The 26,398-nt window shown below is 42.5% G+C and overlaps 1 protein-coding gene and 1 long non-coding RNA gene across 7 annotated transcripts in view; one reads left to right on the top strand and one right to left on the bottom strand.

Annotated features, from left to right (window-relative positions):
* VMP1 (vacuole membrane protein 1) overlaps nt 1-26,398 on the bottom strand; it is a 60,982-nt gene that overhangs the window by 5,611 nt on the left and 28,973 nt on the right. For all 5 annotated transcript variants that reach the window (XM_042026400.1, XM_042026401.1, XM_042026402.1 and 2 more), the window contains 3 exons: nt 13,792-13,872; nt 10,728-10,844; nt 8,499-8,560 (listed from right to left, as the gene is read on the bottom strand). In XM_042026400.1, the coding sequence (XP_041882334.1) occupies nt 8,499-8,560; nt 10,728-10,844; nt 13,792-13,872 (260 nt within the window). The remainder of the gene's footprint in view (nt 1-8,498; nt 8,561-10,727; nt 10,845-13,791; nt 13,873-26,398) is intronic.
* On the top strand, nt 10-11,313 carry LOC121663770. Of its 2 annotated transcripts, XR_006015736.1 has the most exons (3): nt 10-226; nt 8,192-8,468; nt 11,177-11,313. It is a non-coding gene; the product is annotated as an uncharacterized LOC121663770 (long non-coding RNA). The 2 variants fall into 2 exon arrangements; XR_006015735.1 differs by lacking the exon at nt 11,177-11,313 and having other exon boundaries at nt 8,192-10,845.

Raw genomic sequence — 26,398 nt, 5'->3', positions numbered from 1 at the left:
AAACAAAAACCTGTGGAGCCCAAAGCACGTCCCTTATCCATTTTACACAAGAGTGTGTCAATGTTCCAAAGGATTCCCAGTGTTCCAGAGCCGTCTCAGCGCTGACTATTCCTGGGAAAAGCTCTCCCAGGGACTCCGGGACGAGTCACACTCTGAACATGAGGAACATTTTGAGGTTTCTTTTCTTTTTCAGACAGTTCTTGGGAGCCTGAAGAGCGACTGCAAGGTAATGGTTTACTTTTCGACTTCTGCATGATTAAGAAATGAGGAATATTTAAATGATGAGGGATCAATGATTAACAGGGTGGTGTTCAAATGACTCCGTTCTTCACAGAAACTGAACTCAGTCAGTCCCCAAATTGAATTAAACACAGAACAAAAACATGAAACCCAAGTTCAGAGACTTGAGGAGCTCCTGGTGCACCAAAACAATATTTCAAAATTTTTCTCACTAAACAATTCCCTTTTTTTCCCCTTTTCTGAGCACGACAATTAATTAAGTGCACAAAATAATTTTATTAAAGCAATTTTGAAGATCTACAAGATCCTCAATGCAAGGACCTCAGCTTCTAAATCTGCAAATTTTTGTACATTTGTAAAGACTTTAATTCTGAAAAAAATTGTGCAGAGATTTAAATAAGGAGAGGAAAACCTAAAAAATCAGGAATCCACATGAAATTCTTGAAATCCCATCTTGGCAGCATAGTATTAGTTACTGGTGCTTTTTTGGATCAAATTAAATCATTTAATCACCCAGATATGTGCCACCTGATATCCGAAGGCATGATCTTAAATCTAAAAATCTTAAAAATAATTTAATTTAATTGGAAATAAGTGAGTTCTGTGTCCCTGCAAACCTCACAAATCCAACTCGGAGATCCCTTTGCGCTGATCCGAGGAGGAGGAGAAGGACTTGGGGATGAATTTTGTGGGATCCGGGTAGGACCAGGCAGGGCTGGGCCAGAGGGGCCAGATTTGCATCACAATTCCTGCACTCAGCACCTTCAAAAACCGCGAGTTTCACAGGACGGGAGAAGGAAGATGCTGGGAAATAATCCCGGAATAATGCAAACCCCATTCCCTGCGTTTTCCTTCGGGAATCAAACCCATTTTCTTTCAAATCCAGAATATGGAAGGAGAAATTCTGATTCAGAAGAAGTTTTGATTCAGAAGTTGTTTTAGAAACTCTTAACGTTAAATATTAAATTTTTGTTCGGATCCATTCTGATTCTCTGCTAAATTTTAATGTTTCACAGGGAACTGAAACTGAGAACAAGCTCCCCAAAATTGGACTAGCCTTTGATAATCTTAAATTTATTAAAAGCATAACATTTCAGTCAAAAACATGACTTCCAATACTACAACATAGATACCCATTAAAAATCTGTATTCACTGAAAAAACCCCTTGGTGCCTGTTTTCAGAACTGTTACCTGGTATCTGTAATTAAACAGATGCACATTTATTTATTTTTAACTCAGAGCTATGATTTCTATCCAAATGACAAATTCCAAAGCTCTTTTTCCAATAAATCAAACAAAATTCCCATTTGTTTGAAGCACCACATGACAGAGATTCAGCAAAATTGCTCGAGGATTATTTTAAAAATTACACCAAGAACCTGCAGAATCTGACTCCTAAAACTTCCAGTCCAGTTACAGCAAATCTGTGCTTAAATTTATTAATTTTCTTTTCCAAGAACAACTGTCAACAGCTGCACCTCAAATGCCTTTCACTGGTCATTAAGTGATTTTTGGGAAACTTTAAATCTTTTTAACAGAACCATTGGAACTACAGGGAGGATTTTACTCAAAGGCACCAGGATGAAGCACTAAACCCACAGGAGAAAAAAGTGTATTTTCCCTGGGCCAGCTTACAAAAAGGAGGAATTTGATATTCCAGTCATCTGCATTTTTACTAATATTAAAAATACTTACTTAAGACTACTTAATCATAAGCCATAATTTTCATCTTACAAGATCTTTAGGAGTATGGGTTGCTCTTGAGTGACTGAAATCTCTCAGCCCATGCTTGGAGAGGTTGGGAACACTCAGGAATTAATTCCAACTCTGCTAAATGCTGAAGCACAAGTCTCTATCAAATGCTGCCTTTCAGTGTCATTGCACCAATATCTCGCAAAAAATCTGTCGGACCATAAATTAGGATATAGAATTCCCATTTTATCAAAGCACCTGTGGATATTTGCCTGCTTTTCCAGAGAGAAATGTTAGAATTCACAAGTGTTTTCCAAAAGAAAGAAGCTGCCACTGCAGACTCAAATTTTGGGAACAAAACCACAGGATTTTTCATGAATGAAAATTTGAAAGTTTATGGAAGTTTCCCATTTATAAGAGACCTTGAACATCCAGAGATGCTGAAGCAGCTGATTAACCCTGAGCTGTTCTGATGGAAATTAAAAATGTAAGTAAGAACCTCAGTGCAGCCAGCCCTGAGCCTGACCCCTGTGAAAAACTGGGATCCTTCCCCCAGGGGGATGCTCAGCAAACTGGGAGCACTGGGGGGTCACAAACATGGGATTTCTTTAATTTAATTTAATTTAATTTAATCAAGGAAATTCTAACCTGGAGGGAAACCAGAGCCCTATGGGGAAACAGAAGGTGCAAACAAGGCTGGACACACCTCGGGAAGGTGATGCAATTTTGAGTCACGGCCCCACTTTATGGATAATCCCTCCAATATCCACAGCCCTCAGCTTGGAAAATCCCTTTCCCTCAGACTCCACACGCTCGGGGGCTCGGGACAAACACCAGCAGGTTTTGCCCAGATTCGGCTTTTTTGGGCTGAAACACCGAGAGAAAAACATCCTTTGGGAAATGCCACCACAATTCCAAATGAAGACAACAGGGAACAACAGAAGAGCAGCGAGAGGCAAATCCCCGTGGGGCTGGCACTGCCCAGGCACTGCCCAAGGCCAGGGATTATCTCCCGCTGCAGAAAGGGAGTGAAGTGGCACTGAGGGATCTCACAAAGAAAGGGAACGTGCTGCGATGGGCTCCTCCCTGCCTGGACCTTCAGCTCTTCTAAAATAATTTATTTCAATCAGACTATTGACAGCCAGGCCAGAGGGGGAAGGCAAAGGCTTTCACCTTCCCAACAATTATGGAAAACACCATTAAACAATCCCACCAACACCAATTGGTTCCCATTTCTCCATTCCCCTGTGAGAACACAAGAAAAATCCATCCTGCAGCTCCAAAGCCATAAAACATTTAGGAACAGGCACCGAATTTGGGTATTTCAGCCATCCCTCCCTCCCTCCCTCAGAAGTTTCACTCCAGCACGGTGGTATCGACTTCTTTGGAAGTCAGACATTTTCTAAACCACTGAAAAACAGATTCCAGTGGAAATATTTTTATGTCACTGGCCAATTAGCAAAGCTGAATCATTTGCATAACGTGTCCCCTGTCTAAACAGGGCACCTTTCTTCCTGTGAGTCCTCTGAGCCTTCAATGGTTAATTTTTTTCCAGACAGTGATCTAAACTGGCTTAACGGTTAGTATTTTAATGAGCTGTCATTTCCTGTGCTGATAAAGATTCTCACAGTATTTAAACCATCCATTTCCCCGAGGCTGCACCACCAGCAGGACCCTGCAGTGACTCAGAGGGGCTCAGCCTGAGCCTGACTCAGCTCTGGGAGCTGGGGCTGCCCAAAACCTGAATCCTGGGATCTGGGAAAGTCCAAACCTGGATTGGGTTTAGGGAAATCTGGGGCTTCCCAAAACCTGAATCCTGGGGGCTGGGGCAGCCCAAAGCTGGACCCAGCTCCCTTTCCAGCCAAACCTGGGCTCCCCAGCCCCTGAGGAGCAACCAGAGCCCCCAGCTCCCACCACCACCCCCGGCCTCAGCACGGCTCTGGAACTGAGCTGTTTTCTGTGCCCAGAGCTCTGAAGCTGCAGAAAATAAATCTGGTTTATGGTCAGGATCAACAGGAAGGTTTGGGGGTTAAAAGGCTCCTTGGCAGCTTCATTTGCTTTATGAGATGAAGAAAGGAAAGATCTTGGTGAAGTTTACAGAGCTCAAATGGGCCCAGGTCTGACGTGGTTTCCACCTGAGCCACGCTCCAATGCCCACGGCAGCCCAGGAGGCTCCAGGGCTTTCTCCTTGGGACATTGTTATGTTAAATCAATCCTTTCAAAATTAGGAATTGCAACATCTCTGACCTGCCCGTCCTTAGCTCTGCTCACTGCTGCTCTTTGGAACAAAACTTCTGCTTGCTTTTTAAAGATTCTTTTTTAAAAACTCAATTTAGGGTAAAAACCCTTGCTTATTCAGAGTTAAATCCTTCAAGCCTTTTGCAAATAAACTCTTCTAATTCTGTTGTGATCCACTGGAAGGCTTTCAACACCAGAGCTCCTCAAATTTCAGCCACATCTGTGTCCCTTTCAGGGCCATTTTTGTGTGGAGCTGCTCTGTTGTGCCTAGGGCACATCCCCCAGGTTTCTGATGAACCTCTGCCAGGAAGGTTGTTCAGTTTTGAACCAACAAGTGCCAGGGGTATTGGTTTAACCTCTCAAAATTCCTCTCAGGAGGCTGTGAAGTGACTGCCCAGCTCTTCCCACCCCAGGACAATATTTCTGGTTGTTCCTTTATCACTTCTTGCCTTGTGTTCTAAAGAAGTAACCTAAATCTGTATTGTAAATTATTTTTGACTAAAGAACCCCCAACAGTCTTTAAGAAAACTTTCCAGTCACATCAGTCACCATGATCTCATTTGTGCTTTTTTGGTGAAAGGAACACCACGCTCCCTTTACCAGCATCAACTGAGATTAAGTTGTAAGCAAAGAATTATGGCACAAGAAATAGCAGCAAACTGGTTTGTCCAGGCAATGCTTCCAGTACCTGTGACCAAAAAATTGCTTTTCTTTCAGCTGTGCAATCACTCACACTGGCCTGCAGAGCTGGGAAGGGCGGAAAGCTGTTCCACAAAAACCACTGAGTTAAGGACACTTCAGGAGCCCTGATATTTTTGGGTGGATTTGTTGGATTCTCAGAGGTGACACCCACAGAACACAGCACTGAGCAAGGGACTTAAAAATCAAAGTAGCACAATCTCACTGGTTTCTGTTTTAACCTCAAATCAGTTTATTCACTCACTAATTACCTGAATAGATGAGTCTTAAAATTAGGAAGGCATCAGAGAGGCTGTGGCTGCCTCATCCCTGGAATTGTCCCAGGCCAGGCTGGACGGGGCTTGGAGCAGCCTGGGATAGTGGAAGGTGTCCCTGCCATGGCAGGGTGGGATGGGACTGGATGAGCTTTAGGATCCCTCCCAACCCAAACCATTCTGGGATTCTGATTTACTGCAGGTAAAATTCACTGCTGCTGCTGTAGGATCCAGCCCTGGTGCAGCACCTGGGCACCTCTTGGTGAACAATCCCAGACACTGCAGAGTTCATCATCACCCACAGCCAGAGGGAATCTCTGCCTGCAGGGCGGGATTTCTCCCTAAAAAAATGCAGATTTTTTTTTTTCCTTTCTGAACATTTACCACCAAAATGGATGGCCACTGTTTTGTGGATGGTGTGTGCTTTGAGAACTACTTCTTCAGTAGTTTTCTGGGCATTCTTAATCTGCATTTAAAACTACCACTTCCCAGCAAACATCATCCTGCTTTGAAGCGCTTTGCACAGTGTGACTTCACAAACAGCCCTGCAGCTGTAGGTAAAAAATAGGAACGGAAAGATAGAGGAGCCAAAAAACCCCACAACACACACCATAATGAAATGTCTGAACAGGGCTGGGTTTGGCCTAAAATCAGCATTAAAGTCTTCTTGAAGGGACAGGACACAGAACTCCTCCAGAGCATCTTCCCTCACCAAAGCTCAGGGAGAGCAGGATCCTCTTCCAGCACTGAGGCACCAACAAAACAACTCAAAGCAGTGACTGGTGGAACTGGTTGGAAATTCCCAGCCCCAGTGAGTTCCAGCACCTCTGGAAATCCTTCTCAGCTTGGATTTCAACCTCACACCAACCCCACTTCTCAAACCCACTCATCTCCCTCATTCCCCGACGTTTGTTGCCAGCACTCACCCTCTGTCCTGTTTTTGTTCTCCAGCTACCACCAAAAAAATTCTCAAAAAATTTCAAATTTTCTATAAACAGCTTCTTAATTTCCTGCCATGTTTTCTTTTCCATTTCCTTTTTTATTTAATTAACCGAAAAAAAATATTTTATGATCTGTTTGTAATGGAGACCTAGACAAAACTGTAAAATCAAATTAAATGATATTAAAGCAGCCTGATTATGGCAGGCTCATTGTGGGACCCAGCAGCATCCAGTGACAATAAAGAGCAAGGTCTGCACATGAATCAGCTTTGCTTTTTGACTAAAAACCACATAATTGTCAAAAAATTCTCCTTGGCTTATAAAATCAGATATTCTCAGACTTTATCTCACAATTTAATCTTCTGTCTAGGTTCCATTTATCCTGGCTATCAATATGCTCATTATTTTCAGGTGTTGTGCTCAGATATTTTCTATTGTGTAAGAACAACAGCCCAGACAAAGAAAGTCTAAAGTCATTGTGGTGGATAGAATTTGATTAAAATAAAGTTACTGACCATTAAACAGAGCTCTGTTTTAATTCAATAATAGGGCTTTTAGAGCAAGGTATTGTTTAACATGTTTGAGGCTCCACTCTAACAGAAATTGATGAGGTAATGCTGGAGACAGCTTGAGAAAAGTCAAGGATACCGGGACATTCCAAAAATCTCACTGTCTCCCAGGAACATTTTTTAACTCTGACATCAACCCTCCAATAAAACTCGAACCCAGCAGAGCTCCTGTGAATGCATTCGAAGTAATTCAATGCAAAATTATCTCCAAGACAGATGAAGTAGGAAAAATCTACTGGTTTTGGCTCAAAGCATCCACAGGAGAGTAAATCCTTGGAAATGTACCTGAGCTAGGGGCAGATCCAACTGTCTGGAGTGATTGATACTGAAAAAAACTCAAGATGATTAAAAGAAACCACATTTCTCTCTCTCTCTCCCCCTCTTTTCAAAATAATGTTCAAAGCAACAAATTCATTGTGAGTTTAGGTACAAAGCAGATGCTCGAGCAGAAGATCAGGAATAATAAAGCCAGGATTTGTTTCGTCAGTGAAATGCCCTGCCAGGTTCTTCTGACACTCCTTTTCTTTGTACAGCATCCCTGCCTGGAGTTTTGTTTTAAAAGGAATTATTTCTAGACATTCCTCCCCTCAAACTTTTCTTGAGGAGTGTGGATTTTATGTGAAAACAGTTATTACACTTTGGGTAGCAAAATATCCATTTGCCCCAGAGAAGAAACCCTGGAGAAGCAGAAACACCTTGGAATTCATTTTATGGATTTAGACTAGAGGTTGGATTCATTTTAGTTTAAAAAAACCCAACCCCCCCTGACAATAAAACTTTCCATTTCCATGTTAGAGACTCACACTTAAAACTCCAACCCTGCATATCCCTGAACCCAGCAGTGCCCTCAGAACAGGCAGGAGCTTCCACCCTGCTCTGAACAATTAAATGGGAATTTTGGATGCAATCCATAGGGTTTGATGCAGCTGCCTGCATTTAAATTCATTAAACTGCATCCTTTGTTTGCATCCAAGCAGTTTATGAAACTCCTGCATGGTTTGATGGCATTTGCTGGATTATCTGACAGGGAAGGGTAGCATCAACAACGGATTTTAAAATGACACAGAATTTCATGACTGAACAGGTAAAATGTGAGGCAAATAAATCCAACACTTCACCTTCAGTATCCCACCTTCATTAGTGTAAATCTGGTTTTTGTCTGTTTTTCCCCCTCTCAGTTGCCAACTGAGGGTTTGCCTAATTTTCCTGTTTTAAACTGATATTTTAACTTAAAAAATAAAATAGGCACCAGTTACTAAAGAATTAATAAAAAAAATAACCCAAACCAAACCTTCTCAAAATCAGGACACTTCATCCATGGAAACTCATTTCTACCAAATTTAACAGAATGGGGATCAAACTCTACAGACCAAATTCCTCATTCTGATGTTTTATGAGAGATTTAATGCTGTAAATGTATAAGGTAGTTCCAGTTAAGGAGGATGTTTATTTTCATCTTGGAGCACTGCATAAAATCTCAGGTTTTTAATAGAGAATCACAGAATTCTGTGATTTTTCTCTATAATTTTCTATAAACTTTCTCATTTTTTGCCATAGGATCACACTACACCACTGCAGAAAATGCAGGGCAAACAGCCCATGTGCAGCTGTAAATGCAGGGATGTGTGAGTGGAAGAGCTGGATCCTGCTTTGGGGTGAAGGTTCAGTGCTGATCCCACAGCCCTGAGCCTCTGGGCCAGCAAACTTCTCCCAGGACTCGGGGAAGGAGCTGCAAGCGAGACCTAAACTCTGTGTGGGGCTAAGCCTGGAACAAAGCACGCCCTCAGCACATCTGAGCTGACTCCTCCAGTACTTTTCCACTTAATGGGTGCAGGTATTAATTACTGTGCTGGGAATTACTCACCCGATGAGGGCCACCATCTGCTCCACGATGTGTTTGCTGAACGTGATAATAACGAAGAGTTTCTGTAGGAAGGAAAAGAGCAGTTACAGAAAGCCTGGAGCCGAGGGGAAGCACAGACAATGGGGGGGGGACACTTTGTGTTCCTTCCCAAGCAGCTCCTACCCAGCTTTCCCTCCTCTCCTCTTTATTTTTCAACATTCTCCTCAAAAAGAGGCAGGAGAGAGAAAAGCTGCTCGCTTTCTGCCTCTCTTTCCTCACAGTTTGCATTTCTTGCAGTGTTTTTGCAGCCAGTTGCTGCCCATTCTCATCCTCCCCAAACTCCCATTCCCAGAAGCTCAAGGTCACTTTACTCCGTCAACAATGTCTGAATGGAAAAACAGCCAGAGAAATTCACAGCCCCTCACACAAACACGTGGGCTTCCAGATCACAGGAGGGAAAAATAATGTGTTTTAGTCTCCCTGATTCAGACAGAAACAACAAAAAATACTCAATGAAAAACAAAGAAAGAGACTTTGGGCACCTGTGAGAGTGCCTGTGATAAACCAAACTGTTTGCAACAGAGTAATTTCAATTAAAAACTTCTGTAACACATCTTATTTCGCGGAAAATCTCAATGCCCATGATTTTACCACTTCTAAAACCACTTAAAATGCTGTTAAAACAGCCTCTGCACATTTGTCCTGCTCGCCAGCAAGGAGTGAGCAGCCTGTGAGTGGTAGCTGAGGGTACACACAGCTCCCACAGCCTCCTCAGACCAATTTAAGCCTGGCCTAAGCAGAGCTGCCCTCCCCAGGCTGGGAACAAGGGCTGTGACTCCAGCTAGAGGCTCCTGTGGTCCGGAGGAAGGGGCCAGTTCAAAGCAGCCCCGGGATGGCCACTGCACCAGTCACTCACTTCCTGTCTGAACATTGCATTAAAAGCCTTTCCATGACTCTCACATTTCCTAAATTCCAAGTCCAGCCAGATCACTCAAAAAAATCAAGGCTATTGCACAAGGGTGTGCTTGAAAAAGAGAATTCTAAAAGCTGAGCCTATTACAAAATCAGATGATTTACCAACTGTACAAGACACTGGGAAATGTTTTTTCACTTACATGGGATCTGAGTGTGGAGCACTATAAATTACACAGCAAACACTGTGGTAGCTGAACAAGGCAATTAAAATAATAAAAGGAATATTGATCTAATATTATTTCACTTTTCTGTGTTGCCAGAACCCATTTGAGCAACACACGGATTTAAAAGCAGAAGAAAATTCAGATAATACAAAAATAAGTGTGGAGAAAAAGCTGTTCTATCCCAGTAGACGGAAGAATTTCCAAATCTATTTATTGTTTTCTGTTTAAGCACTGGACAAAACAAAATAACCATTTAAAAATGATTGGAAGAAAAAAGCTTGTGTTTAGGGCAAAACAAAGATTTTTAAAGCAGCTTGATGAGGCTGTAATACAAATTATTTTATACTAAAAGCTTCTGCTATTTTGATGGGAGTCACAGCAGAGATTTCCAAACAACAGAGGCACAGGCACTGCAAAAACCCAAACTCAGCTGAAAACATCCCAAACAGAGACGTAGCTCATGATACAGCCCTGACCACACCAGAAAATCCTCCAGGGAATCAAAACTTCATCTCTCCTTGGACCAAACGGTGACGCACTTACAAGCAAAACTCAACATCTTGTGAAAACAACTGGATTGTCAAACTCAGCACATCTGGCACAGCCCTGAGCGAGCAGGAAAAACGGGGCCCACCAAAGCCAGGCCCTTTCCAAATGAGCTGGCCTGGGACACCAAAAATCGCTGCTCCAGCCCCAAAACTGCAGCAAATCCGCCCAGACTGGGCTGGCCCAGCCCTGCAGGGCGCAGTGGGGTTTTCTGAACTGAGCTAAAAAGGGCATTTCAAAGTGCAAATGAGTGTTTGCTACCAAAAAGGCGAGTTCACTCCGAGTGGGAGCCCTGGCAGTCTGGTACAGGCTGTAGGTAAATACCTTGGCTAACCACCAATTTCCTGAGCAGGTCAGCAGCTATAAATTACTCACTTGCCTCAGTTTGGAGGAGCCCAGCAGCTCCTTTATTGTAAATCCCTTGCACCAAATTAATTTCCATTACTTCAGGTCGGGCAAGGAGACTCCAGGATTCATTCCCAAGTAACACAGTGGAACAGGCAGGGAGAGAATCAAAGGCTTCACCTCCCCCCCGCCCCAGCCCCGAGGAAGGGGCAGCACTTGCCTGGATGTGCATTTTAATCACGGCTTTTCCAATCAAGGTTGCACCAAAGAAGGTCCAGAAGGGAACCAGAAAGTGGCCACAAGTTATCCCAGCCAGGTCAAACAGGGGGTTTGGGATCTGTGGAGTGCAAGGGAAAGAGGTTCAATAATTGCAGCACACATTGGATGGACAGGAACACGACAGACCTTGAAATTTTGAAAAATGAAGTTTCCCCTTCTCCCAACTTGATCCAAAACTCTTGTGCCTTAATAATTACAAAAATGTTGATGTCACACCACGTAACTTAAGTCTCTGGGAGTCAGCTAGACAATGTCCCAGACAATTCCATTCTCATGGTCCCCCCTTACCCCTGGATCCTGAAAAAAGCCAATGAAAAGTTTTCCATGTGAAATGCACAGAAACCACAGCAAAGCCATTTTGAGTGATTTATCGAATTTTCTCCCTGACAGGCACATCACTCTTGGAAGCCAATGTTCCAGCTGATCCCCAGTGATTTCCAGCTGAGAAACTACATTAAAAACTGGCATTTATAGTCATATGTATCCAGTTTAAAAGCACTGATTAGATTTTATTAAGCATATGCATTTCATTTAAAATTAAAAGAATTTTTTATTATTATTAAACTGTTGGCCTGACTTTTGGTACTGTGATACTATCTGTAAAATATTTCTGAAATGAAACCAAGAAAGTATCCGAATTCCAACCTTTCCCTCTCAGCCTGGAGCACAGGGGCAGTGTCTGAGCAGGGTCACTCCCAGGAGCAGTGTGGTGCTGGGGTGACAGACTGCAGCACTGGTGGCGTTTTGTGACATAAAGAAAGAAAGAAAGAGTGTCGATTGGGAAAGAATAAAGGACACTCTGCCACCAAGCCTGCAACCTGTGAGAAAGGGTTGTACTGGGCTGTTGGAGAGCAGTAGTTCAGATTTATGAGCAGCCACAACAGCACCTGCAGAGGAAGAAATCTGAAGCGGGCTCTAATCGTGCCCCGGAACGGTCCCTGAGCAGGCTCCACCTCGGCTGCAGCAGCTCCCTCCCTACCTGGGGCAGCTGCTCTGGGCACAGGAGCTGGTCAATTATTGACTCCACAGCGTTTGGCTCCCCGGAGCCAAGGCTGCTCCAGGTCTCCAGGGTGTTCTTGGCTGCTTGGTCTGAGGGTTCTTTTGTCGGTTCACAGAACATTTTAATCCCTGCAGTGAGTTTGGGGCAGGGGTGCTGTGGGTGCCTCTGAGCACACCATGGCAAGAAGTTACTCAGCAAGTCCTCAGGAGGGTGTCTGAGCAGCCAGCGAGGTTTTCTCTGTGCTTGTTACTCAAAGTTGCCAAAAAAAGCCCACAGAGACAAGAGGGCAAATTCTCACAAGTCACAGTGAGGAACTTCGGAGCTGATTCTTGCTTTGTTCCTTCCCCAGAGCTGCCTTTATATAGAAATAAACTCCAGACAATCCTGACTTCCTTACTGCCACTAAACAACAGGACAGTCAGTTGACTTCACTGGATAAACTTGCAGACTTCTAATTTCCATTTGATGGTGTTTTTATGCAGCATTTAGAAGCCACCATTTAACAGACAAGGACCCACAGCTGGGACAGTGGTTACCACTTCACCAGCAAGTCCTCCAGTCATAAAAAACACATCAAATAAAACTCTGCCTAAAATCCAGAAGTAAGATCACAATTTTAAGGGAGGCAAGCAGAGGAGACACCTGGTAGTGCAGAGAGAAGCAGCAAGAAGCCAGAGAAACCCTGAGTCAAAGCCCTGGGGCTCGTGGGGGCACAGCCAAATGCAAGGAGCACACATGGGGGGCTGCCTTGGTCCCCCTGCCTCACCCAGAGGTGCCATGCAAAGGGACAGCTCTGCATCCCCGCTTTTGCAACGCCTCTGGAACCTTTCACCTCTCCCTTTCTCCTGCAGTTGTTGTGTGAGCACATTTACAAACCCTCAGCCGTGCCCTGGTGGCTCCTCATCCCTCCCCCAGCCCAGCTGGAGCTCAGGGCCCGAGCAAGGCCTGCGCAGCAAAGTGGGGAAGAAGTTAAGCAAATGTTTAAATATTACTGAGCAGGAACTCCAGGGTGTTTACAGCCACCTCTCTTCCTCCTGCTCTCCATTTCTCCACCTTGCCCAGTCACTCATCCCTGCCACCTCCAAGCCGTGGGGGTGACACAGGAATAGGGAATGGGGCAGGGATGTCTCCCAGGACACTGAGTCAGAGCAGGGAGCAGCACCCTGAGAGCTCCCCAGCCGGGAGGATTTAAGGAGCAGCTCGTAGGCTACGACTCCACTCTAAACATGAAGACATTTCAAAGGATTAGTGAGCAGGAGCTTTATGTCAGCAACTCCAATCAGATTAATTCTCCCCAGCTAACACAGGTTACCTACATTTGAGCAAGCAGTTGGCTGTGTCATCTTTACAGTTTAGGAAACCAAGAGATGCTGGGCAAGTGTGGAGTGAAAACCTCAGCAGCTGGGTAATGCCGTGGTTATTCCAGAAAAATGGGATTGGGGGGGTCCCAAAGTTCCCCCCCTTCACTGCAATCACATCCCACAGTTCGTGTGTGGGGTGAAGAACAAGGCACACCATTCCTCCCAGTTCCAGAGAGAGATTTAAACCTCCAATATTTTTTTTATTCTGAAAGAAGAGCATTATCCTACTCAAAAACTAAAACAGCATCACTGGGGATGCTCCTTTCACCTCTTGATTAAAAAGGCCACGAGCAGTTTGTAGTTCCACAGCCATGACTGAAATTTGTTTCCTTGTTCTGCCCTCTCTGGTTCCTAAGGACCCAAAGAGCAGATTTGGGAGGATTGCAGTGGATGGACACCCTAACCAGGGTTTCTGCAGGTGGTTTTCCACTCTCCAATCCATGCACACCTCTGGATTTGAAGATGTCAAGAATGCCAGATACAATACATGAACACCTAAAGAAACCATAACACAATTCCAGCAGATTTTGTTTCCCTGAGCACCCCAGAGATCACAGAAACTGCAAACAAAAATGAATCCCATGGCAGTACATCCAAGCTGCAGCTTGTGCCCATAAATCCCCCTGTTCCTGGGAAAAACTCACCGAGGCACAGGCCAGGATCCCAAAGAACCCAACCTTCTGCACCAGGTTCTGCACAGCCAGCTTAGCCCGGGAAGCAAAGTCCTGCAAACAGGAAAACAAAGGTGTTAATGAGGAAAACCCCACACAAACAGAGCTCAGAAAGGGTGTGATTTCCAGGATTTCCTAGCTAGCAATTGGGAGAAATTTTAAACCAAAAAGGCCAGTTTGAAACCCTAAGTTTAGAGGGACAATCATGGTGCTCAGGGTGGAAATCTGCCCACCCACAGCCACTGAGTTTTGTTTTTCCAAACCCTGCGAGTGGCACTAAGCTCCCACTGCTATGGAAACAGGTTTTCCAGTATTTATTCCCCCATATCTTTGGAATGCCTGTGCTGCTTATACCTTATTCCTTAAACAAGCAGAGGGAATGAATTCCTTCAGTGCCATTTCCAGTGTTAAAAAGGTACTTTTTGAGAACAGAAAGAGCACAACAATCCCATTATATCCTTAGATCTGTTCTCCCAAACCCATGATCTCAATCAAAACAGCCAATTCCAGGTACTGCCTACAACAGACTTGTAAAATTCATTAAAATCCATCAAGTTGAGCCCAAATGACTTTAAAAGCAGGGAAGGTGCAGCCCCTGTGACTGGAGCTGTTCTGTACAAAGCTGCCTCCTTTTATTTTGTGATCAGACCTTACTCCTGAGTCCCAACATTTGCCAAACACCCAGGAAACCCTTTAAAAAGCAAAAATAAAGATTCTCACAAGCAGTTTGTTTGAATGTGAGAAGTGAATTTACAGGAGATTAAATTCTTTTGGAGCAAAACTGTCCAGAGAAATAAAAGCAAGGTCAGTGCTCCCTGCTCAGGCTTGGCCACAACAGTTACAGAAAGCTGGGAATCCTTGGGAATAGCAAACATTAAAAAATAATTATTAATTCCTTTTTAAAAACCTACAAATAAGCAATAAAATTCTGATTTTCCAGGAGAAATGCAATAAATTACACAAGGAAATTACTTTAATCAATAATTAATGATAGTCTAAATTCCACCCTTTACTACTGAATTGTAGAATTTAGACTATCATTAATTCTTGATTAAAGCAACTGCAGTGTAATCCAGAAAAATCACATTTATGCTATTTTAACTTTGTTAAAGTTCTGTTGAAACTTTAAATACTAAACACCAATACAATAAACTACAATTATTTGACAATGTTCTTGCATATTATTAAAATTTTGAGTTGTAGAATTGACAAAATTTTCTATGGTAGATTAAAAAATAATAGATCTGTGATAATCTATTTTTTTTTTTAAACCCACCTTTTTTAAATCCCTTTTTCAAGTAGTAACTTTTCTCCATTACTGTGCTTTCAAACAGTTAAATTCTCAATTCAAAAATTAAAAAACCCCCCAAAAAAACTACTTTAGTCAGAATAATTCTGTTTATTGTGTTTAATGTTTGGCAAAGTAACTCACATTAAAATTGAAAGAAAAATGCCAAAGAAATGAGATTTCCTAAATCTTACAGTGGGACATTTGTAACCACAGGGGAGTATTAAAACCCTCTAGAATATTCTTTAAGGGTGAATTTGCACATTTTGACCAGGAGTTACACCTCGGGATCGTGATTACAAAATGGAAGAGATCAAATATTCGCTCTTTTAATGAAAATTTTTCCTGCTATTTTCCCATTGAACTCGTAGGATCCCCACAGAACACGAGGGATTAAACCTGCTCCCAGCGAGGCTGACACCAAACCCTTGAGCTCATTCTGATAGGAAACAATCTGGAAAGTAAAATTAATTTTTTCATGGTGTTTTTTTTTCATTAAAAGAGAGAATTTTGCCATAAATTGTTATAAACAACAAAACATGACAATTTACAGACAACCAAGCCCAAAAATCTTGCGACATCCAGGGCAGTTCCTGCTCCAACTGCAATTCCCTCGTGGTTATTTCCAAGGAAACAGAACCCAAAAAGGGGATCCCAGATCCCTGACATGGGGACCCTCAGGATTTGGGATGGGCTGCCAAGGATGGAGGGAATAAAATACCTAGGATTTTCCCCACGGAAAACAACAGCTCTCCCAATTCTCCAGCCAAACACACAAGTGAAAATCACTCCTCAGGATTTCTTTACCAATTAATTTAACACCAAAAAGTGCTAAACCAGATTTTGTCCTTGGGAAAGGTGTCCTGAAATAGTTCCTTCCTCAGGGATTTCTGGAACAGTGTGAGCAGGACATTTTCAGTTCCTATTTTCTCCCCCATTTCCCAAAGCTCAGGGGTTGGAGCAATATTTTCACTTTTATAAGCCAATAAATATTTTTTCTTGCAGCTCCATAAATCTCAGAGCAAAGAATCTTTAAAATAAAACACTCCAAGACAATTATTCAAATGGCTCCATGATTTATTTGCATGGAAGTTGTTTCTATTCTGATTTTAATTTATTCCCCCATTATCTTTTACTGTGTTGCTAATGCACTGTTGTATTCATTTTCACAAGCTGGAATTGCAAATAAACTCTCTAGCAAATGACCTTTAAATTAATACTTGCAGCACAGCTGCTTTAATAAAATATATTATTATAATTAGATATAAATTGTATTAACTTAGGGTAAGCACAGTGCACCATTTTAAACCACATTTCTTAAAAAGAACCACCTTCCCTCACCCACATTTCTCAACTGCTGCAAAATTCAAGGCTGCCTTGAAACTAATATTTCCCCTCCAGCTAAAAACATATAAAACATTACAAAACTAAAGATGAAAGTCTTTTTAAAAAGTGTAACAAGTCTGCCTTAAAAAAAAAACCAAACCAAACTGAAACCAATGTTGGAGCAGTTTTTCTCACCTTATTAATGAACAACTTAAAAAAATAAAGTTATTACTCAGCTTGTTTCTTTGTTAAGTTTTGGTTTTATATTGTCTATCACAAAGTACTTCATGGAAAGCACAATTTTAAGTTCTAAAAATTTCACTCAAGAACTTGTCATTTGTTTTCCTTTCTTCAAATTTTCTAAATAAGCCAAAAGGCAAATTAAAGATTTTTTAACCTATTTTCTATGATCTAAGGTAATCACAGCTATGAATAATTTGCAGGGTAACAAACCTACCAGGGTTGCAACAAAACTATGAATTCCAGCCTCAACATTTACTCTGTGAAAACAAGTTCAGAACTATTTCTCTTTGGTTCCTTCCTTAAATTTTGTTTGACAAATCTTTGCGACATCTGCAACAATAAAAAAGCCTTAAAAGTTTCATTTCTCCGAGAATACAATCCCCAGTTTCACAACTTTTACCTATTTCACAACTGATTTTTTTTTTTCTTTTCTAAAGCCTGCATGGGGAAGAATCTTTCCTCTGTTTTTTTAAGCATTTGAAATGAAAGAAAATAACTTTCTGCTTTAAAAAATAATATTATTTTTATATATATATATATATATACATGAAAAAAGACAAAAGTTCAGCTACTTACAGGCAAACCATTTTCCCCCCAAATTAAAGTTTCTAGACTGGACTGGCCTCTCAGCTAACTGTGATTCATTCTTTATAACATTTCAGGATGCTTTAGCTCACTGTGTCCCTTTCAAAGATGATTGAGTTTTTGGGGTTTGGAAATAGATTTCCTGTGAGTGCCACAGCGCAGGCAGAGGAAGGTTAAATGATTAAACATGACTTCATTGGGTTAATCATCAGATCCCAAGAACTGGGCTGGGAACAAGAGGCACGGAAAGGTCAGGGATGATTCCCCAGGCCCAGCTGGCAGCTCAGGGGGAATTGTCCTGGATCTGCTCAGCCTCAGGAAAAAGGAAATTTTCATCATTTGATTGACCCCAGTGGCTCCATAGGACAAAAAACCCTCCCAAAGCTCCACACCTAAAGGGGTGGTAAAGAGAATTTACATGGTTCTGCCACAGTGTTCTTCCTTTGTGGAGCAGCTCTGTGTAAATATGGACTTTTTACCCCTGGAAAAGTCCTTCCTGAAAGAAAGAATGGACAACCTTGTCTAAATTACAAGGCTTTGTCCCATCCCTCTGTTTTATTTCGTTTCCATTTGTAATTCAATCTCTCTCTTCTTCTTTCACTGTAAAGTTGGTGAGCTCCTCTGAAGGTGAGGGAAGAACAAGCAGCTCACCAGATTTAACTAACAAGCTCAAGGAAAACAAAATAATTTTAGTAAGTAAGTTTTCCTCTTTTCCCTCTGAAATTAATTTCAATTAATTGTTCCCACTGAAACTGTGAAACCTCTTTTTTCTCTGCAAGAGCAGAGCTGGTTGATGGATCCACAGGAGTAGTTGGAGGTATCCAAGGAGCTCTGAATAATCGGAGTTGGACTGAATTCCACAGAGAAAACCTGTAATGCTTCTGCAGATCAGTTCTCTGAAGCCTGCACAGATTATGCAATGTGACAGTTCATTTTCTAACAGCTGCAATCAGATTTTTAGGAGCACTGAGAAACCCATGGCTCCCATCACATCCCAGCTCAATCTCTGAAAAACACGATCCAGATTCCAGGGATTTGAGGCCTGGAAAACCTTATCTTCTCTCCCATTTCTTTTCTGCTGTAAACACCTCGAGCACTTTACAAATACATTGATAATACTGGCAGATTTAACACAAGGATGAGCATTATTTCTATTCTTGTTATAATAAAAAAGTTTAATTATCCAGATAATCATCTCAAGAGGAGAACATTTTTCCCCCCAAAGACTGAAGACTGCATATGAAGCTACCATTTAGATCACCAAAATTATAGATTTCTTAACATTTAAAGAGCTGCCTACAAAGACAGTGCCCCCCTTTATGTAAAAATCCGAGTTATGTTAAAAATGAGCTTCACAGTGTTTTGTTTCTTCTGGCTTTCTGTTACAACACAATGGAATCAAACACAACTTATGGGAGAATGACCATTTGTGGCCAGGCAATGGATTCCAGGATTTCAGAGGACTGGGAAGAATTATTAACTCCTTGGAATAATGCACTGACTGCAGAGGAGCAGTTGTGAAGGAGTCAGAGAGGTACCTAAGGCTGGGAGGTCACAACACATCCCTGCAAACTGTTCATCACTCACTGACCAAAAATGACTTCTCAACCCTCCCCAAAACCTCAGAGGCAACAGATCTCATGAGTGAATTACAAGCAGGAATATTGTGATAGTAGCTCATGGATCTTTGTTCCAGCTTTCTCCAAAATACTTCCAGTTAAATGCAAACAAGGGGCAAACTAAAAGGGGATATTTCCATCTTGATGCCTGGAGAGCAGAGGGTGTGAGGGGTAAGGTTTAAACCTCCTTATCACCCAAAAATATGGGAAAGAAAGGTCCTGTCTGGGAAATCAGACCCCCAAAAGAGGAAGATGGAAAAAGTTTTCAAGGATTACTGAAAGCAGTGAGGGGATGGCAGCAGAACTAAGCAAGTACTAAGTTTGATGAAAGAAAGGGATTTACACACAACAGGCATAGGACAGACATTCCAGATTCTAAGTAAGTTTCACTTCATGAGAAGTCTGGGTTTTCTGAGACATTAAATTCTGGAAAAGGAATTGGGTAATCATGGAAAAGCTGCAAGAGAAAAAGATGTCAATGTTGAACATGAAAACAGTTTTAAAAGGACAAGATGAAGGCGACCAAACAGCAATAAAACAGCCTTGGCTTCTCCAAAGAACTGTGGAAAGAAGAGAGCAGCACCCACAAAGTCTCATTAAATAGACTGTGCTGGAGATCTGAGGGCTTGAAACTGGTAAGACTTCAATATTCAGAATATTTGTAGGCAAGGATGAACATACAGTAGGTATTATAGACAAATCACAAATCAACAAGAAATTAAATCTACAGGTGGATTTTTCTACTACATTCTACATTCTGAGGACGAGAATGCTGGACACAGATTGTGAGGGATTTATTTCCACATCTGTTTGTCTTCAAATTCCTGAGGTTGGTTGCATGTTAAGGTTAAGGGGTGATGCTGCAATCCAGAGACAATCAGGAGGATGATCATCTTTGGGACTTTGTAAACTCAGACATGAGTAACTAACGTTAGTTCTTGGGTCAGAAAAGCTGCAGTTTTTCTATAGAAAATACAATGAAACCCACTGTCCTCCTAGCAGATTTTAAAAGTGATGTTAGAAAAGACAGACAAAAGAAGCCACGGAGTCGTGTGAGGAGCTGAAACCTTTGCAAGTCCTGTGGGAGCAGAGGCAACAGAGTGAAGTGTCCATTCCAACAGCAGCCATGGCTTTCTCTGGTCATTTAATTTTAGCCTGTCTTGGAGTAAAAGTGTGAAACTTCCACTTTATGGTAAATAAGATCTCCCCATGAACAGGAACAGGAATGAAGTCAACCAGCTCTAGATCAGTCCATTAGTTCCAGTAGGAACTTCCAGGTATTTTCTTCGTTTCGTTAATCATCTGTATCATGGCAGGAACTTTTTATTTCCATCCCCCTTCTCCAGGGAAGAACCAGAAAATGCTTCTTTACAACAAACCCCATCTCAGGAGCTTTAATTTCAAGATTTCAGCCTATTACAATCCAACATGACACCCAGGCTCAGCAGGGAAATGCCAAAAGGAACGTGGATTATAGAGCTCAGTGAGCTCTGTAACTCAAATTTAATGCCAGCTTTTTCCACAACTAGAACTGAAACCCTCAGACTTCTATATAAAAAGTCCTTTTGCTTCACACACTGTATGAATAAAGAAATTTTATAAAGAACGAGACACAATTAAAGGAAATAGCCTAAAGGAAGAGGAAGGAGCGTGTCCTTTCGGCCTTATCAGATCTGTCCTGCAGAGCTGTAGCCCCTTTAACCACATTCCCTGCCACCTCTGCTCCTCAGAGCAGCGACGTGTCCACTTTGAGACTCTGCAGCTTTCCAGCCCTGCACAAAAACATGAAATGAAACGATTTCTTTCCTTGCTGAACAACCACTTTCTATTCACATCTCGCAGGAGACCTGGCAGAGCAGATCCTGCAACCCATTTTCAGGGAAGGGAGCTGTCAGTGGGAATGTCACCAGCACTGGAGATTTCCCAGGGAGGTTGTGCAGCTCCAGGACCAGCCCAGACAATGCCCTGAGGAACCTGAGCTGGACTAGAAAAGAAAAAGTTGGACTAAGAACTGCCTCAGGTCCCTTTCAAGGTGACTTTTTCTGTGATTCCATGACAAGATACTACAGCCACAGGCAGGGAGAGGAGTGGAGTAAAGGGACATCCCAGCACTCCCCCAAACCCCACTGCAGCTGCTCATTTATCTCAAAGCTACAACTGCCATCAGTTATTGTGGCCACAGCTCTGCCAATTCCAGGACATTGTCAATTTTTTAAAAAATCCATTCTAAAGCATCAATCCCTATTTTGAGGCAGTTTAAGATCCGGACATTGTAAGGAAGGAATTTTTGATAACCAGTCATGAAAATTTACATTTTCAATCTCTGACAAACCTGAGAACTCAAAGCCATCAGCTGAAAAAAATACTGTTTCTCCACACGGGACTTAGACATAAGTTAAGGATTAAAATAGAATTGAAGTGAGGAACTTCTGACAAAGCCTTTAGCACACACAAGTCTTCCCTCTCAGCCCAGATGTGCAACCTCACCCCTGTTCTCCCTGGAAGGGACAGAGGTTCCCAGACAGCTCAGAGAAGTGGTCTGCATACCAGACTCTTGTACAACACAGATATTTAAACAGTGTCTGGAGCAGGGGGAAAAAAAAGCAGCCATTTTCTTGATTGTGATACTATAAGTAATTTCTATCAGTTATTGAAGGTTGTCCTTAAAAAATATTTAAAGCAGCTTTTCTGACCCAGCCTTTGATTATTTATTGGTCTTTCTCAGAATGCTGAGGAGTGAAATATCAAGTATTTAGGGCCAAATTTTCCCCTTAGAAACTTGTGTTGAGCATTCCCAACACACAGAGAACAGGGCACGCAAATCCAATGGCAGAATCCAACCCTCTGCTTCTCCACAACTCCTGTGTAAATGCAGCTTCCAGCATTTCCAGGACACATGGTGACATTATTTCTCATTTCTGTTGCAAAGTGAGGCATTTGTTACTGAGAAAATCCTTCTGACCTAATACTGAGCGAAAATGTTGCAAAGTAACCCAGGTTTCCTCACTGCCGGGGTGATTTCTGATTTATGTACTTACACACTAAACATTAAAATAATTTTTTGGGGAACAGATACAAAAAGCCCTTCAAAACAGAACTCAAAAAGTCATCTCCAGTCACCAATAGTAATTAGTGCAGTGCTCTGCGCTATTTCTTCCTTATCTGTGAGCAGGTGTGCAAATGAATAGAACAATGTGGGCACGTTCTCCTGCCAGTGCCCAAAGAAATCCAACCAGGAGGAGGTTTACACATTCCTTACTCACAGCTCTTATTGTCTACCCTCTGCCTGTTTTAACTCTTTGCTACCTCTTTTCTCAGCAAGTGCTCAAGATCAAGTTCCCTTATTTAAAGCTGTCATTGACTCATTCCAAAACGTATTTTAAACTCGGTAATTTTGGAGAAGAGTTCAAAACTGAGCTGTTATTCAGAGTATCCACTGCTCATTATATTGTCTGTGAAAACACACTGTCACTTTGCCACCTCACTCCGCAGTGCTTGTGGGGAGTTTCTGAAGTGCAGCTTCAAGGTTTGATCAGTTTTGAATTTCTGTTTAATTAAAGGCCACCCTAAAAGAGGGGAAGAACCCTCCCCTACAGCTATTAACAAATACGGGCATCAAAGTTGAGGAATGCAGGGTGTGAGGAGCAGCCTCCTGGTGACCACCCACAGCAGCAACCTCCTTGTGCAGCACAATTAATAAAGAAAGGAAGCCGATGAGGAAAGGGGGTGATTGGAAGAGTGAGCAAGAGGAAGGATGAGTGGAGTTTGATGTTCAGTTTAAACAAGTGATTTCTGGGAAAGCAAAAAAAGGGGAAAAAGAAGAAGTCAAGGTTTCCCAGTTATTGTACGTGACCCTTCCACTTCCATTTTTATGATAAATGCTTTATAAAACCTGCTTGTGGTCTCCTTTAACTTCTTTTTTCTTCTACCAAGTACCCTTAAACGCTGTTGATTAAACAAGCCAGCAGCCTTTTCAAGCAGGAACTTATCAGATAGGAGCTGTTAATTTAATCACGGGAGAGATCCGTTTATAATTTGGCCATCTTTAACGCTGCTAATTAAGTGAGATTTCACTTATTAGTTGAGCCTAATCATTCCCCGTGAGTGAAGTCAGTGTCGTGTCAGAACACAGCGCTGGCTTCTCCGGGGTGTGGCACGGATTTTGTTCTGCTCCTGCACAGAGTAACCCCACGTGAAGATGTGGAAAAGCAACCCAGGGTTTTCAGAAACGCTGGGAAGATGGGATTAGCATGTGTGTGACTGTCACCATCACAGAATCCATGGGTTTAACCCCTTGCAGCCCTCGGGGAGCAGGAAGTGGCTCGGTGGAACTCCTGACGCAACCAATGCCAGGCGGTTGCAGCTCAGTTTAATACGAACCCTCTCGAGTCCACGTTGACAAATTCTTTAACAAGCCCTGTGGTTACAGGGAAGCTGGTTTCAGTCTGAGTCACTCCTGTTCAAACAGTTTACTGGAAATGGAGGGGAGGGGGAATTTTCAGAGAAGTCATGTGATGGCCAGACAAACCACAACCAGTAAAGGTTCAGTGGAGGCAAAAACAGGTCCCAGCAACAACTGACAGCCAGTGTGCAGATAGCACTCGATCATTTCCAAACCAGTCCTGCTACATCTCGGCATTTCTATGCATTTAACCCTTCTCCAAGCCTGTATTCCTCCCGAGGCGGGACACAGCTTGGAAAGTAAACAAACAGCAGTGGCTGATAGTAACATAGGCAACTAGAAAATATTTTTACATGGAAATTTGGCTGCGGCAAGGCTGCACAGAAGCAAAGCCCCGATGTGTAAATCAGTAGTTCTTACAGAAATGCCACTTAATGAAGCCAAACACTTACAGCCATTAAGGATTAGATATGCAAAGATATCAGTACTTTCCCCTCCTAGCAAGGAGTACCAGGATACAGCAATGCCCACGCACTGTCACTGAGCACCTTGAGGGAAGCTGGCACCAAAAGCTGCTTTTTCACTCCTCAGCTTGAAGTGTTTCAGCATGACAGAGAACCGAGAAAAATCACCAACCAGCAACTATTAAACTGGCAAAAAGAGAGTCCCTGCTCATGTGTGTGGGGACACAAAACTGCACGAAGTGTCTGTGACTGTGTCATTACCAAAGTGCTGCCCCAGCGCTGAGCAGTGGATTCACTTCCCCTAATTGAGAGGTTGCTTTGAACGGCTGCACTGGAGATACTCCCTGTGGCTAAAAGGGGAGCTCTGATAAAAACACTCCTTCACTCTGGAATTCGACTGGAAGAGAGCTAACAGCAGCTGAGATCCCGGTGGGTTTTAAACACTGCCTTAAGTATGAAATCCCAGCGAGCTGCTCTGTCTGGGGCGTGCTGGGCTCTGCCTTGTGGCAGCTCTGGGGACAAAGAGCCCGGAGTGAAAACCACCCCCCTTCTGCAGGGCACGGCCACGAGGCAGCTCTGACACTCCCTGCACGGAACTGGGACTCGCTGGTGAGCACACAAAGGGACACAGGAAGGAGAAGTGAGTGTTCCTTTAAAATAAGGGGCTTTTTCTCAAGTGTGCTAATGGAAAGTACAGGACAGACACATCGGCTGCAGGTTAATGAGCTCTCTCAAAAGCCAGCACAAGGAGGCAGGTCACTCAGATGTGAGATTCAGGACAGAAAATCCATCAATAGACTCTTTAAAGTAAAAGGCGTTTTACTCTGTGTAACTCTGAATGGAGCATTAAACCTTTATGCTGTTTAATCCTCTTAGGCCACCTTTTTTTTAAGTGCCCAGCCAGCAAGCATATTCCCCCTCACAGATCCTTCAGGCTGGATGCTATAGCCATGATCTATTCACAGCAGAGAAGATGCTCATCTGTTTCTCCAAATTACCATTGTTTTTGAGGAACAGCAGCAACGAGCTCTCTGAGCAACACACACGCAGCAAAAACGTCAGAGCAGCTGGCTCTGCCTCGTAGGCAAAGAGCAGCTCAGCTATTCTTCAAAATCCAACACCCATTCCCAAGCCTTTCCAAAAGGCTGGATGTAACGAGGCCTTTATACTGAAGGAAGGCTCCTGTCACCTGACATCAAGCATTTGCAGCATCCCCGAGGCACAGGACACTTGTCACAGCCCCCGTGTGAGGTGTCAAACTCGGGAGAGTGGGAGAAAGCTGATGGAGGTAATAACAATTGTTAATGAGCAATTCAAAAATAGACATCACCACTGCACATGAATACAAATTACAGGGCAAAGAGTGATAAGATATGCTGGAGACTGGGATTTACAGAGGTCATAGGAAAGGCAGGCCTGTCTCCCGCAGACATCCAGAGAAAACATGATTGGAGCCAAAAGCAAAAAGGAAGTCACATTAGCAAATGGAAAAAACTGAACTGTCAGTTTTATGAGCACAATACAATTTAATCGGATTGTCAAAACCTCATGTTAAAAGAGTTTATAGAAACCAAACCACAAGTGGAGTTTAAAACACTTCTTTTTTTTTTGCTGGCCATCCATCCACCAAACAACACGCTTCAATCCAAATTCAATTGCCAAGAAAATAAAATCAAAAGTACTGGTAAATAACACCATCGGTTTTCTTCATTAATTCCACAAGGCCATTTGTTCACTCCGGGCAGTCAATACAGCTATAGTTTGGCCTGGCCTGACAAAATGCTCTCTAGCAAAAATTGTCTTCCCAAGAATCTCCCTGTGCGTTCTGGAAACCATCTCTGGCTGCTCCCACAACTGTACACACATATAATTTGCTGGGAGAGTTTCAGTAAACACAGATACTGAAGTCATGTATTGCACTGGTTTCGTTGTTGGTTTTTTTACCACAACTTGATTTTCGTACAGTTAGGGGATTACTTTGCACAGCAAAGATTGATGAGAGAGTAAAGAACAAAGCAGATTCTTTCTTCCCCCTGCTGCATCTTTAAAAAAACAGAAGAATTTACTATTTATAATAGCAGAAAAACCCTTTGGAACCTTCTAGTAGGGGGAGGCTCTCAAGAAACACAGGGTTTACTGTTAGAATTACTAGATTGCATTCAGTATTTCCAGACTAACCACTTTCATGGAAAAGCTTCATCCATGTTTTTGAAGGAGGAAAAAAAAAAAGGTTATGTATTTATCTCCAGAAAATACCCTGGCAGAGGAGTTTAAAGACATCAGTGCATGGTAAATAGCATCTGCTGGTTTTTAACAGCAGTCTCATGACCAGTTTCAACTTAGTGGCAGACAAAACAGGATAAGAAGGAAAAATACAGAGGGAAAAATTCAGTGGCAAGCAGCACGAGGAAAAAATGTTTAATTTCTTCTAGAACACTATCAGTAACTTGTGACCAGGATGCAAACTCCTGACCTGAAGGAAAAATTATCCACAGTAGTACCAGACTGATGTGCAGCATCAATTGCAAAATGTGCTCTGTTTAACCCCTTGAGAAAATAAATGACAAGAGCAACAAAAAAGCACTTGGAGCAGTTTTGCTGCATTTCCACATCAGGAAAAACGTTTCCTCAGGCTGATGAATGGGTCACACAC

Source organism: Corvus kubaryi, unplaced genomic scaffold (assembly GCF_017639235.1).
Source record: "Corvus kubaryi isolate FWS band 111438036 unplaced genomic scaffold, C.kubaryi_AGA036_p1.0 37284, whole genome shotgun sequence".
Lineage (NCBI taxonomy): Eukaryota > Metazoa > Chordata > Aves > Passeriformes > Corvidae > Corvus > Corvus kubaryi.
This window is presented reverse-complemented; position numbering and strand designations above follow the sequence as displayed.